This window comes from Salvelinus alpinus, chromosome 17 (assembly GCF_045679555.1).
Source record: "Salvelinus alpinus chromosome 17, SLU_Salpinus.1, whole genome shotgun sequence".
In the NCBI taxonomy this organism is placed as follows: Eukaryota; Metazoa; Chordata; class Actinopteri; order Salmoniformes; family Salmonidae; genus Salvelinus; species Salvelinus alpinus.
The window spans coordinates 13,721,427-13,735,550 of NC_092102.1; the positions used below are offsets into that span (position 1 = coordinate 13,721,427).

General features: G+C 42.1%; 2 protein-coding genes across 7 annotated transcripts in view; both read left to right on the top strand.

Moving 5' to 3' along the window:
• Nucleotides 1–8,283, top strand: part of wnk3 (WNK lysine deficient protein kinase 3) — an 80,958-nt gene extending 72,675 nt beyond the window's left edge. For 3 of the 4 annotated variants that reach the window (XM_071347306.1, XM_071347309.1, XM_071347307.1), the window contains exons 20-25: nucleotides 2,738–2,826; nucleotides 3,076–3,428; nucleotides 3,739–3,965; nucleotides 4,158–4,253; nucleotides 4,333–4,508; nucleotides 4,701–8,283. In XM_071347306.1, coding sequence (XP_071203407.1) covers nucleotides 2,738–2,826; nucleotides 3,076–3,428; nucleotides 3,739–3,965; nucleotides 4,158–4,253; nucleotides 4,333–4,508; nucleotides 4,701–5,342 — 1,583 coding nt within the window. In that variant the 3' untranslated portion in view covers nucleotides 5,343–8,283. The remainder of the gene's footprint in view (nucleotides 1–2,737; nucleotides 2,827–3,075; nucleotides 3,429–3,738; nucleotides 3,966–4,157; nucleotides 4,254–4,332; nucleotides 4,509–4,700) is intronic. The other variant, XM_071347310.1, reaches the window with a different exon arrangement.
• Nucleotides 8,284–9,676: 1,393 nt separating this feature from the next.
• LOC139542192 (histone lysine demethylase PHF8-like) overlaps nucleotides 9,677–14,124 on the top strand; it is a 30,134-nt gene continuing 25,686 nt past the window's right edge. For 2 of the 3 annotated variants that reach the window (XM_071347311.1, XM_071347313.1), the window contains exons 1-7: nucleotides 9,677–10,003; nucleotides 10,805–11,162; nucleotides 12,029–12,114; nucleotides 12,444–12,573; nucleotides 13,019–13,179; nucleotides 13,636–13,777; nucleotides 13,902–14,088. In XM_071347311.1, the coding sequence (XP_071203412.1) occupies nucleotides 11,065–11,162; nucleotides 12,029–12,114; nucleotides 12,444–12,573; nucleotides 13,019–13,179; nucleotides 13,636–13,777; nucleotides 13,902–14,088 (804 nt within the window). In that variant the 5' untranslated portion in view covers nucleotides 9,677–10,003; nucleotides 10,805–11,064. The remainder of the gene's footprint in view (nucleotides 10,004–10,804; nucleotides 11,163–12,028; nucleotides 12,115–12,443; nucleotides 12,574–13,018; nucleotides 13,180–13,635; nucleotides 13,778–13,901; nucleotides 14,089–14,124) is intronic. The other variant, XM_071347312.1, reaches the window with a different exon arrangement.

Sequence of the window (14,124 nt, forward strand, 5' to 3'; positions counted from 1 at the left end):
GTCCTTTACTTTTGTTCTGGGATTGACTTTTCGCACCAAAGTACGTTCATCTCTAGCAGACAGAACGCCTCTCCTTCCTGAGCGGTATGATGGCTGCGTGGTCCCAAGAGGCACTGAGTTTTAAGGTAGACCTTGAAATACATCTACAGGTACATCTCCAATTGACTCAAATTATGTCAATTAGCCTAACTAAATATTCTAAAGCCATGACATCATTTTCTGGAATTTTCCAAGCTGTTTAAAGGTACAGTCAACTTAGTGTATGTAAACTTCTGACCCACTGGAATTGTGATACTGTAAATTATAAGTGAAATAATCTGTCTGTAAACTATTGTTGGAAAAATGACTTGTGTCATGCACATAGTAGATGTACTAACCAACTTGCCAAAACTATAGTTTGTTAACAAGAAATTTGTGGAGTGGTTGAAAAACGAGTTTGAATGACTCCAACCTAAGTGTATGTAAACTTCCGACTTCAACTGTACAATTCACTGTATCACAATTCCAGTGGGTCAGACGTTTACATACACTAAGTTGACTGTGCCTTTAAACAGCTTGTAAAATTCCAGAAAATGATGTCATGGCTTTAGAAGCTTCTGTTAGGCTAATTGACATCATTTGAGTCAATCGGAGGTGTGTCTGTGGATGTTTTTCAAGGCCTACCTTCAAACTCAGTGCCTCTTTGCTTGACATCATGGGAAAATCAAAATAAATTAATTGTAGACCTCCACAAGTTTGGTTCATCCTTGGGAGCAATTTACAAATGCCTTAAGGTACATAGCCATCAAACCACTCAGGAAGGAGACTCGTTCTGTCTCCTAGAGATGAACGTACTTTGGTGCGAAAAGTGCAAATCAATCCCAGAATAACAGCAAAGGACCTTGTGAAGATGCTGGAGGAAACGGGTACAAAAGTATCTATATCCACAGTAAAACGAGTCATATATTGACATAACCTGAAAGGCCGCTCAGCAAGGAAGAAACCTCTTCTCCAAAACTGCCATAAAATAGCCAGACTACGGTTTGCAACTGCACATGGGGACAAAGATCCGAGTTTTTGGAGAAATGTCCTCTGGTCTGATGAAACAAAAATGGAACTGTTTGGCCATAATGACCATCATTATGTTTGGAGGAAAAAGGGGGAGGCTTGCAAACCGAAGAATACCATCCCAAATGTGAAGCATGAAGGTGGCAGCATCATGTTGTGGGGGTGCTTTGCTGCAGGAGGGACTGGTGCACTTCACAATATAGATGGCTCATGAAGAAGGACAATCATGTGGATATATTGAAGCAACAACTCAAGACATCAGGCAGGAAGTTAAAGCTTGGTCGCAAATGGGTCTTCCAAATGGACAATGACCCCAAGCATGCTTCCAAAGTTGTGGCAAAATGGCTTAAGGACAACAAAGTTAAGGTATTGGAGTGGCCATCAGAAAGCTCTGACCTCAATCCTATAGAAAATGTGTGGGCAGAACTGAAAAAGCGTGTGCGAGCAAGGAGGCCTACAAACCTGACTCAGTTACACCAGCTCTGTCAGGAGGAACGGGCCAAAATTCATCCAACTCATTGGGGGAAGCTTGTGGAAGGCTACCTGAAACGATTGACCCAAGTTAAACAATTTAAAGGCAATGCTACCAAATACTAATTGAGTGTATGTAAACTTGTGACTCACTGGGAATGTGATGAAAGAAATAAAAGCTGAAATAAATCATTCTCTACTATTATTCTGACATTTCACATTCTTAAAATGAAGTGGTGATCCTAACTGACCTAAGACAGGGAATTTTTACTAGGATTAAATGTCAGAAATTGTGATACACCTTAGCCAAATACATTTAAACTCAGTTTTTGTAAACTTCTGACTTCAACTGTATATGGTGATGTACTATCATACATAATGTGTAATACCATAACATCAGCAGCATTCATGCCAAGCTGTAAATTTTTACATTGATATCTCAAATGATGCAACATATTCATATACACACATTCTGTTTAGAAACCCCCCAGATATCATATTCCACGAATGACAACATCACTGTTAATCTACATTGTGGATGAATTCATTCATCCAGATTGACATGTGATGCTAGTGTGTGGGGTCTGATATGGTACAGGTACACTGTGTGTGTGTGTGTGTGGTGGGGGGGGGGGGTACTGATGCATACATTCAACTAACTGACCCCTCCCTAAAATGCATTTCTATCTCATGTCTTTGATATGTGAATATTAATTACTGACCTACAGTATATACCAACCCTCCCCACACCCCATGACATAATGCTTATTTAAGCATGTTTTTACTGTAGATGTTATTTTTAAGTTATCGTTATCATTATGTTTTTATGCTTATTCCTGTCACTGTAAGAAAAGGACAGCAAAACATTATAAAAATGCTATAGTTTTCTAAATCAATGTAATGTCACACACACATTCCCATGAACTGTAAGCTTGTCTACAATAGAATACTTTTTTGTGTAGTCACAGGGCTGTTGTCAAATAATGTGATGTCATGATCTTTAACTCTGTTTTTCTGTGTTTGCGGTGTCTGTGTCCATGTCTTATCCCTGTGCTTGTCGATATACCCCTCTGTGTGTGCCTATTTCTGTGCGTTTGTCTATCTACCTTGTCCTCACGTCTGTATCTATACCCATGTGTGTCTCTGTCTCCGTGTCCTTGTCTCTCTATGTCCTCCTCTCTCTCCCCCTGTTGTTTTTCATTCCCCCTCTTTTTACCAGACGGTCACTCTAGTGGCAGTCAGGCAGTCAGAGAGGAGAGAGAGGGGGCTTCCTCCAACCCTCCTCACTCACTCAAGGGACGATTTCAGGTACAAAACAGACTCTAGACACTTGTGTAGTTCTGAAAATATTAGATAGGTTGGTGTAAGCAATATGGGAAAATAGCCTCACAGTGTACGAGAGGACACGATGGTACTACTACCAGGCCTATTAAATTCTTTCAGATCTATTAAGTGCCTAGAACTTCCTGATAATCACTTCCTGGTTAAATATCAGAATGTGCTGGAGAAGGAGGAACACACACAAACTTAATGACTCCCACTTTGTATTTTCCCCAGGTCACCCCAGTGCCCCAGCCCCCTGAGGCCTCTCCCCCCAAGGAGGCAGCATGCGGTACGGGCAGCAGCCACAGGAAAGTGGGGCGCTTCTCTGTGACCCAGACGGAGGCCCAGAAAGAGGAGAAAGAACTGACGGACAGCTCCCCTGTGTCTCCTGACCTGGAGAGAGGGAGGAGGAGGACCCGAGGGAAGGAGGGAGAGAGGGAAGAAGGGAAGAGGACTCCAGCACTGAGCCACCCACCCCGAGGACATGGTCACGGGCATGGTCATTCTCCCCTGGGCAGTAGCGATGATGAGGAGAGTGAGATGGAGGATGAAGACCTGAGGAAGGAGCTGCACACGCTGAGAGAGAAGTGAGATGATACAATAGAATACCTAGTTTATTGGGAATTAATTTTGTGCAGTCAATGACCCATCTGGGAGACGGAGGGGAAAAAAGGGACAGGGTTTATTTTCAGTATCATTCAACATGTTGATGTTCTATTTTGACTGACCAATTTTTACTCTCTCCCACCCAACCACTCCATTCCATCCCTGCCTGTCTACATTCTCAACATATCACTCCTCAACTCTGTCGCTCTGCCATTAATGATCTCCCAAACCCCATTCTCTTCATGTCTCCCTCCTCCATTCCTCCCCCTGTATTTTACCTCTCTTCCCCAGGCACATCAAGGAGGTGGTGTCCCTCCACGCTCAGCAGAACAGACAGCTCCAGGAGCTGTACAGACAGCTGCGCTCCCTCAAAGACCACCGGCAGACCCTGCCCCGCACCCCACCCTTCCCCTCAGGGTCCCCAGCCCTCTCCCCCCGCAGGCCCAGGCAGGCCAAAGCCAAGCTCCGGCCCAGGCCCCACTCCCACATGGACAACAATGTACTCGCTGGTCACCCCGGTAACCAATCTCTCTTTCTGGGTCTACTCTCGGTCTTTCAGTCTTGATCTGTGTATTTCTCTCTCTCCCTCGGTCTTCTCTCTTTCTGTCTTCTCGCTCTCTGTTTTATCTTTCGCTCTTTCTCTCTCTCGATCATCTCTCTCCCACTGAACGTGATATATGTGATGTCTGACTCTGTTGTCTCTGCTGAAGGTATACAACAGTCCAGTAGTTTCTCAGGGGGAGAACAGAGAAAACTGCCGCCATACTGCAACCCAGAACAAACCACCCTACTGACTACCAAAAGAGGTAATGGTTTCACCGAAACCTAACTCTTCCTCTGAATAAGTAGTGTTTGATTGATTATCTTCCCTTTCTCTCTTCTCAGACCACAGTCCTCCCTCCCAGGGTGCCAGAAAGAGCATGTTCACAGATGACTTGCACAGACTGGTTGATGATTGGACGAAGGAGACAGTGGGTCCCGCCGCTCCCAAGCCCTCGCTCAATCAGATCAAGCAGATTCAGCAGGTGCAGGAGTTGGGAGGGTGGCCACAGGCCACAGAGGTAACGCACCAGGCCTCACATGACCTATACATATACAGTGCATGTGTATTTATTGCCCATGTACAGTATTCCATTGCCAATGTATTGTGTACACGCTTGTACATTTTTGTACAATTCAGTGTATGACTGCAAGCTACCAAAAACCGTTGGATGTCATTATTGTGTGTCACATTAGTGATGTCTTCCTTCCAGGTGGCTCCTCCTGGTTGGTTCCCTGTGGCACCACTGAACCCCCAGGCCTCCCCAGCCCCCTCCAGCCTCACTGCTCCAACCCCAGCTCAGTACACCACTGGGGGGAGCCTGAGTCAGTGGAGAGGGGTGGGGGGACCACCAGGACCACAACAACAACAAACACACATGCCTCCAGTCCCTCAGCTGCAGCAAAGTTTACATCTCCAGCAAGCCCAGCCTACTCACCCATTACAGATACAGCCCCTAATCCAGACTCCACTACTGTCTCAGTCCCTGTCTCCCGTAGAGCCACAGACAGGGCAACAACAGATACCCCAGCAGCCCCATTTAGGTGTAGGAGCCCCACCTCCGAATCAGAATAAACCTCTGTTGCCTTCCCAGGTGTCCCCGTCGTCTCAGCTGGCCCTAGCTCAGCCTGGGTGTCTGATTCCTGGGTCTAGCAACAATGCGGTAGTGGAGCCCATAGACACTGGCGCTGCTCCTGCTGCTGCTGTTTCTGCCTCCGGTGGCCCCGGGGGGGCATTGTGCTTCTGCTCCTCCTCTTCCTCCTGCTCCTCCTCCTGCTCTGCTGCTGCTCGACCATCCAGTGCCAAACTTCACCCCACGCCCCCAACCTCCACTCTTCCTCTGGGACAGCAGTAAAAAGAAAATGAGAGGGGAAGAGTGTTAGATTAGGATGGAACGAGGGAAGTAGAAAAATGATGGAGATGATGGATGTGCAAAAACCATGTGGAAAGTTTGAGATTGTGTATGTTATGAGAGGTAACGTCTGACAATGAGAAAATGGACGCCATTATATTTGTAAAGATGAGATGGGAAGTGAATGTGAGAGATGGTTGAGTCTATGTAGACAGAGTATGTACAGACAGAGGGCAATATGGAACTCTTGGGGGGGGGGGGGGGGTCATGATATTGGTGTGTTTGAGATGTACAAAATTAGGTAATGTGTGTGTGTGCGTGTTTGTTTGTGTTGGCATTGATTCCCTCAGTACGTATTCCTTGTGTGTTTTGACACCAAGTAACGGCCATGTTATTTTTAAAATCCAACTAAGTTTGACCCAGAACTCTTCCTCCCAAGCTGAGACGTGAAGGAACACAAAACATTGACATTATTATGCATTGACATATTTTTTATTTTTTTTTATTTGTCAATGCTTACTTATATCGAAAAGGACTATGAATTTTAAAAGTGCAATTAGTAACTGTCATCTAAATTGTATCATCCTGTGATGTCCTGATTTGTCTGTGGTGGCGTTTAACCAAATAATTTTGTAGAAGCACGTTAACAACCAAACATTTACGCATTAACTGACCTCTTACATGAGTATAGCACAAATGTTTCAACAGGCTACCAATGAGATATAAAGCAGGTGCAACAACAGCATGTTACAGTAACACCACAGAGCATGGTAATAGTGGTGCTACCTGGCTATTATCACTACCACAATGCCACTAAGCACACTGTTGTACAGTGTAGTGCACGGGCAAGGCATGTACTTTGTGGATTATCATTTTTTACATTGATAAAAAATGTAAATCAGTAGATTAAAGAAGATTTTAAATAACATGTTGAGTAACATGATTAAATTGTGATCAATATATGCTGATATTTTGATTTAATTGATGAATATGTTCAGTGAGCTTTCATTGAATAAACACTCATCAAAACACTAAGACTGCATGACCTTACGGCTACAATGTACCTTGACTTGTCTGCAATCTGCTTGCACTTGTGCTTATATTTCTCACGTCTGCTGCTGTGCACAACAACAAACTCTGAGGTAATTTATTGATCAGAAATAAATCTGTTTTATTTGAGCTAGAATCAATTTGTTTTAAGGAAATGTTGAATTTCCTCACTACCAATCGCTGCACTGCATATCAAAGGTGCAATTAGGAAAACTGATAAGAAAACAAACTGCCAAGTCATTTTATGGAATGGGGAAACCAACTGTATATGGGCTGTCCTCATATTGCCTTTTAGAATTAATACTTTACTGTGTGTGTGTGTGTGTGTGTGTGTGTGTGTGTGTGACTGTTTTCTTTTGTGTGACAAAAGCTTTGTAATATTGCTGCACTGCATCACAAATCGAATCCCCACTACTTCCATAAAGCAGACTCTCACATTAGTTGTTACTGTACCAGATTGGCCCAGCGTGTCATTGTAAATAAGAATTTGTTCTTAACTGACTTGCCTAGTTAAATAAAGGTTAAATTAAAAAAGTGTAATTAAAAAAAAAAAAGTTTGTTGTTAGACAGCATTGTGAGAGCCTCACTGGGCTATTTGTCAAGACCGAGTACTTTTTCTGGATTAAATTATTAGTGAACATTTTTGTCCTTAAGTTATTTTACGTGTGAATTACTCTTTTGTAAATTCGACTAGAAGGATCTGTTAAGTGCTGTATGCACACAGCAAAAGGTTTACTGACTTCCATTTCTCAACTTACTCCAGTGAGTGACAGATACAGGGATGCACATGGACAATGAGATACAGTACAATCATCATTGCTTTTAGCTATACATACAAATCTGACCATTGATAAATACATTTTCTGAAAGCTTACTTGGTACTATAAGTTTTACAGTTAATGCAGTATTTCTGTTTTTATTTAAATGTATAATGATAGAGAGTTTTTCCCACAGCAAAGAGGAGATTGTAGAGCATATGTGAAATACTGCTTCATAGTGAGCTGAAAACTCACTAAAACTAATGAAAGTGGAAGGAGGAAAAACAAAACATTCAAATTCCTTTTGGGGAGCTAAAACAGTTGGTGCTTATAGTTGTTCACAAACTAAACACTTTACCAATTGCATATGAATATATAGTTTAACATAATGGTTTTCAGTATTTATGTTTTATTTTTATGAGACAACCCACATTTTCACAGTAATATAGTTTAATATTATTAGTGGAGGGGAGGAAGTTACTGTGCTGTCAAGTCAATACTAACATGTTGACCATATGTCACAGCTTTGATGATATTCATGAAAAGGAAATGTGGAACTCGCCCTGATGTGTTACCAAAATGTAATCTAAAGGAAAAAAATATTATTTTTGTATTTTGAAATGGGGTTGTACAAAATGTAAAATCGTGTCCTGATCAGTATTTTAAAATATATCTGAGGTTATCTGACACTAGAAAACATTGCTTCTCATCTCTGTTGGAGTCCCCCCAGGATATATTATATTCCTCTCAGACTTTGTGTTGAAACAGAGTAATAGCTACATCATGTTTCAATTGTAAGAGGTTTTGTCAGTATGGTTCTAATCATAGAGATATACTGTATCAACTTGTTTTTATCTCTACGGAAACTTGATTCACTGGACAAACAATGAAACACCGTCAAGAGGTAGGCCTAGACTACCTTTAGGCCATTGGGCTCATCTAACACACACTTGTCCTGATATTACACCTGACTGAGAACCAATGATTTAGAAGGACATTTAAATCCAAAAACCTAGAAATAAAACATATGTTTCTGGTGATTTAACCTCTGTAATATTGTAACTAATTCAATTGTTGATTTTATTTATGTTTTTGTAACTAATCAAAATAAATGGTGTTAAACATCAAACTGTTAATGGGCATTTTATTGCTTATTCTGTTGGACCCACACCTGTCTTCAATTTCACCAATCTTGTCATATAGTTGAAATAATTGATATACACTGAACAAAAATATAAACGCAACATGTAAAGTGTTGGTCCCATCTTTCATGAGCTGAAATAAACGATCCCAGAAATGTTCCATACACACAAAAATATTTGTTTGCATCCCTGTTAGTGAGCATTTCTCATTTGCCAAGAAAATCCTCCTGAAAGGTGTGGCATATCAAGAAGCTGATTAAACAGCATGATCATTACACAGGTGCACCTTGTGCTGGGGACAAAAGGCCACTCTAAAATGTGCAGTTTTGTCACACAACACAATGCCACAGATGTCTCAAGTTTTGAAGTAGCTTGCAATTGGCATGCTGACTGCAGGAATGTGCACCAGAGCTTTTGCCAGAGAATTGAATGTTAATTTCTCAACAAAAAACTGCCTTTGTAGTTTTTGAGAATTTGGCAAAACGTCCAACCGGCCTCACAACCGCAGACCACGTGTATGGCGTTGTGTGAGCGAGCGGTTTGCTGATGTCAACGTTGTGAACAGTACCCCATGGTGGTGGTGGGGTTATGGTATGGACAGGCATAAGCTACGGATAACAAACACAATTGCATTTTATCAATGGCAATTTGAATGCACAGAGATAGCGTGACAAGATCCTGAGACCCATTGTCTTGCCATTAATCTGCCACCATCACCTTATGTTTCAGCATGATAATGCACTGCCCCATGTCGCAAGGATCTTTACACAATTCCTGGAAGCTGAAAATGTCCCAGTTCTTCCATACCCTGCATACTCACCAGACATGTCACCCACTGAGCATGTTTGGTATGCTCTGGATCGATGTGTATGACAGCGTGTTCCAGTTCCCGCCAATATCCAGCAACTTTGCACAGTCATTGAAGAGGAGCGTGAAAACATTCCACATGCCACAATCAACAGCCTGATCAACTCTATGCGAAAGAGATGTGTTGCGCTGCATGAGGCAAATGGTGGTCACACCAGATACTGACTGGTTTTCTGATCCACACCCCTACTTTTTTTTAAAGGTATCTGTGACCAACAGATGCATATCTGTATTCCCAGTCATGTGAAATCCATAGATTAGGGCTTAGTTAATTCCTTTCAATTGACTGATTTCCTTATATGAACTGTTAACTCTAAATCTTTGAAATTGTTGCATGTTGCACTCATATTTTCGTTCAGTATAATTACAGGCCCAGGTTATTGCAGTTATTACAGTGCAATAGCTGGTTATTACACTAATTACTCAACTGTAATGTAAATATTGTTTCATTTTGTGTGTAGGCCTACATTTGAAGTATTGATGTACCGCTATTGTAGTTCTTCACTAGCGCAACTTTATTGTTCCTTCAACTACAGACAGTCTATGCGAGTGCTTTGAAATGGCGTTGCTCCATCACAAATGTCTGTATTTCTGAGTTGTTTATAGTAACAGTGCTCATGTAGTGGTCTTTTAATCTTTTCAAACCCTGCAATATACATTTTGTGACTTAACCTACACGCCTGGATATCATTTGTAGGGGAAAAAGACAATGCAGTAAGGGCTGTTTTTGAATACTTTGCGCTGCATAATAAGGCCTCATCGATCCTCAGCCTTTCGTAAGGATTTCAACCGATTTCGAATGCTTGGCCGGTGGCCTCTCTGCAGCAATCGGACAGTTTAAATCCCGGTAAGAAATTATTTCGGACCGATTTTCTGAACGTACAACAAACTTATAGGTGATTCAATATTATATATTCTATTTTCACGATAAACTAATTTAAAATGCAATATATTTAGCTAAATATAGACTTATCCGCTGTTTAGCTAACGTTACCAGCTAACTTAAGTTGCTAAGCTTAGCCAATGGTGGCTAGCATGTTGCGCTGACAACTAAGTTACTGTAGCGAATAAACTGGCTATGTGTGGTCTTGAATTGCAACTAACGAAAAGATAGCGTTGAACTAATACACATTATTACCAGCTTGCTATGAATCGGTAACGTTCAATTACCTGCGCTTTTCGTTTGTTAGCTAGTTACGTTAGCATAGTCTAGGTACTTGCGAAAAGCCATTGTTAGCCAGGCTGCAGTGTTTACAAATCTAGCTACTATAGTTAGCTAGCTAAGTTGCTAACTGGCTAATGTTACTTTCCCTCCCCTAGTACTAGCTAATTAGCCAGTTATTTGTCTGAATTCCAATTCATATGCGAGAGCTGTCAGACATTTTGCAAGGCCTACCCCTCCCCATACATTTATTAGCCAGTTTAGAAGTGTTATTGTTAGCTAGCTAACTTTTGTATTGCCTAATCGTGGGCTAGCTTACTATTCAGACCCACTGCTAGCGAGCCAAGTATAGCAATTTACAGTGAGAACATTCAGTCAGTAAAACGACTTAGAGGAACTTATCTTTCTTATCCTCAAATTAACACCCACATCCCTGCAGACTTTTTGACATATATGTTTGTGCTCTCTTCTTTCCCATTTCAACAGGTGCCTAATCATGGCGAATACAATGCACCATGTGTGACAGAAAGCAGTGGGCTAGGCACCTATTCCAAGTGAAGTGACACACCACAGTTAACCTGTTACTGGCACTGCCCTGTGCTGCTTCAGTACAAACGCCATTTGAACCATATATTTTTTCAGAGCTCAATGCAACCGTAAACTAATTCTAATTGCAAACTAGTGTCGTGCTGCCATATTCACAGAGTAGATTTAAGCCTAACTGTCAGTCAGTTTACACTCCCAGTATGGCGTCTGTTCCAGTGTACTGCCTGTGTCGCCTGCCCTACGATGTCACACGCTTTATGATCGAGTGTGACATATGTCAAGACTGGTTCCATGGAAGGTAAGTTATATTTCAGTTTCATTGAGCGTTACTACACTGAACAAAAATATAAACACAGCATGTTAAGTGTTGGTCCAATGTTTCATGAGTTGCAGTAAAATATCCCAGAAATGTACCATATGCACAAAAGGCTTATTTCTCAAAAATGTTGTGCACAAATTTGTCTACATCACTGTTAGTGAGCATTTCTCCTTCAAGATAGTCCATCCACCTAACAGGTGTGGCATATCAAGAAGCTGATTAAACAGCATGATCATTACACAGGTGAACCTAGTGCTGGGGATAATAAAAGTTTTGTCACACAACGCTACAGATGTCTCAAATTATGAGGGAGCGTGCAATTGGCATGCAGACTGCAAGAATGTCCACCAGAGCTTTTGCCAGAGTATTGAATGTTCATTTATCTACCATAAGCCACCTTAAACGTTGTTTTAGAGAATTTGGCAGTATGTCCAACCGGCCTCACAACCGCAGAACACGTATGGCGTTGTGTGGGCAAGCAGTTTGCTGATGTCAACGTTGTGAACAGAGTGCCCCATGGTGGCGGTGGGGTTATGGTATGGGCAGGCTACAGACACAATTGCATTTTATCGATGGCAATTTGAATGCACAAAAGTACCATTACGAGATCCAGAGGCCCTTTTTTAAGGTATCTGTGACCAACAGATGCAAATCAGTATTCCCAGTCATGGGAAATTCATATATTAGGGCCTAATAAATGTTTCAATTGCCTGATTTCCTCATATGAACTGTAACTCAGTAAAATCAATGAAATTGGTGCATGTTGTGTTTATATTTTTGTTCAGTATAATTGCTGACTGTATACAGTAGGCTATAAGTACATGTTTGTTTGTTTGTTTGTCTAGTTGTGTTGGAGTGGAGGAAGACAAAGCAGCAGAGATTGACCTGTACCACTGTCCCAACTGTCAGGTCACCCATGGGCCCTCTGTCAGTAAGTCCCTCTGTCTCTTTGAATTTGCTTCCCAGGCTGTATTTTTATATTTCACCCATATTTCAGACCTGTTTGAATCTGTAGCATCAGGTGTGCTAGTTCTGAATACATTCTGAATGGCTAGGGGTACTCTAGGACGGGATTAGGAAACTTGGCTCTATAGAAATACACATGCCAATACACATAACAATTCCTCACTTCTGTCAGTTTTGTTACCTGGTCTGCCTTTAGTAATACTACTAGTAGTAATAGTATAGTAGTAGTGTGGTTGTAATAGCACAAGTAGTAGTAGCGTGGTTGTAATGCAAGTCTGTTGTTGTCCACTGTATGTTCCGCAGTGAGGAAGCGGCGTGGAGGTACCAAGCAGGCTGATGCTGGAGGAAGAGAAACTTCTGGTCGACCGGTAAAGACAGGCAGCCCACAGTTTGTCAGGGAGCTACGAAGCAGAACCTTTCCAAGGTAAACCTCCCGTATTACATTATGTCTATACGTGTTCATTCTCATCCAGACTGTCTTTTATCTAGCATGAACATTCACCTAAAATGACCGCCTCGCAGAGAAAGAACCCAGCCCGAGACCTACAATGTAAAGGATTTAATGCGTAGCGTTTTGCTTGCGTCCATACAGTATAGCGTCTCAAAACTATCTGAGTGGTCAAAAATATGGCTTTTGAATCTGCATTTTTTTATTGTCAGATAATGTATAATTTCGAGTGGTACTTTAATCATTTTCTCTAACTTTACAGTTCTGACCTGGTTCTCACCATAGAAGTTGAATTTTGCATCATAATACCATATCTGCCATATTGAGTGTACTGTGAAATTGCAGCAGTCTAAGACGCTTTTCTTATTCCAGTTATTCTATTTCTCTGTGTCCCTCACTATTTTCCAATCTCTATGTGCAGTGCTGATGAGGTATTGTTAAAGCCGTCGGGGGCCCAGCTGACAGTGGAGTTCCTGGAGGAGCGCTCGTTCAGTGTTCCTGTCATGGTCCTCAGGAGGGACGGCCTGGGCATGAACCTGCCCCCGGGGAACTTCGGAGTCAACGACGTAGAGCACTACATCGGTAAACCTCTCCGTCTTTAGCGACAATGTTGGTTTCACGTGCAGTCATTTTAATATTTGCTTGTTTTCCCCACATCATTAACTAGAACACTGATTTATATGTTGTCTTCTATGGTACCTTTACCTACCTTAGTTGAATGCACTGACTCTAAGTAAGTCTCCCTGGATAAGGGCATCTGCTCAATTCAATGATTAAAATGTCAATGTAAACCTGCAACTCTACATACAGTACAAGGCTCTGTCATACCTGCTCTTTAACTACTCACGTCTCAACTTGACATCCCATTACCATAAGAGATGTAACCTAGTGTAGGTTACCAGAGTAAACTACGGTCTTATCTCACACAACAAGACCTCTGTGAAGTTGATGTTGTATATGATCACTGTGCAGGAATAAAGCACTCTGTGTGGGGAGCGGCAAGACGTGTTTTGTTTGTTGATTGCATGTTGTCTATAGGTCCGGACAGGGAGATTGATGTGATTGACGTGTCTCGCCAAGCTGACCTGAAGATGCGCCTAGGAGACTTTGTGGAGTACTACAACAGCCCCAACAGAGACCGAGTCCTCAACGTCATCAGCCTAGAGTTCTCTGAGACCAGGTACACCACACTGCTTGTTCTTGTGTCAATGCAGTCATTGGTTGGTATTGCTCTCTAGGGGTCTTCCTTGTCACCAGTACATCATTTGGTTGAACAAAAGTCAAATGTCCATTTTCTGTCACAGGCTGTCAAATTTGGTGGAGACTCCGAAGATAGTGAGGAAGCTGTCGTGGGTGGAGAACCTGTGGCCTGAGGAGTCCGTGTTTGAGCGGCCCAACGTCCAGAAATACTGCCTCATGGGGGTCAAGGACAGCTACACAGACTTCCACATCGACTTCGGAGGTACCTCTGTCTGGTACCATGTACTACGGGTAAGAAGAGGGCAGTTATTGGGACATTTTTTGGGC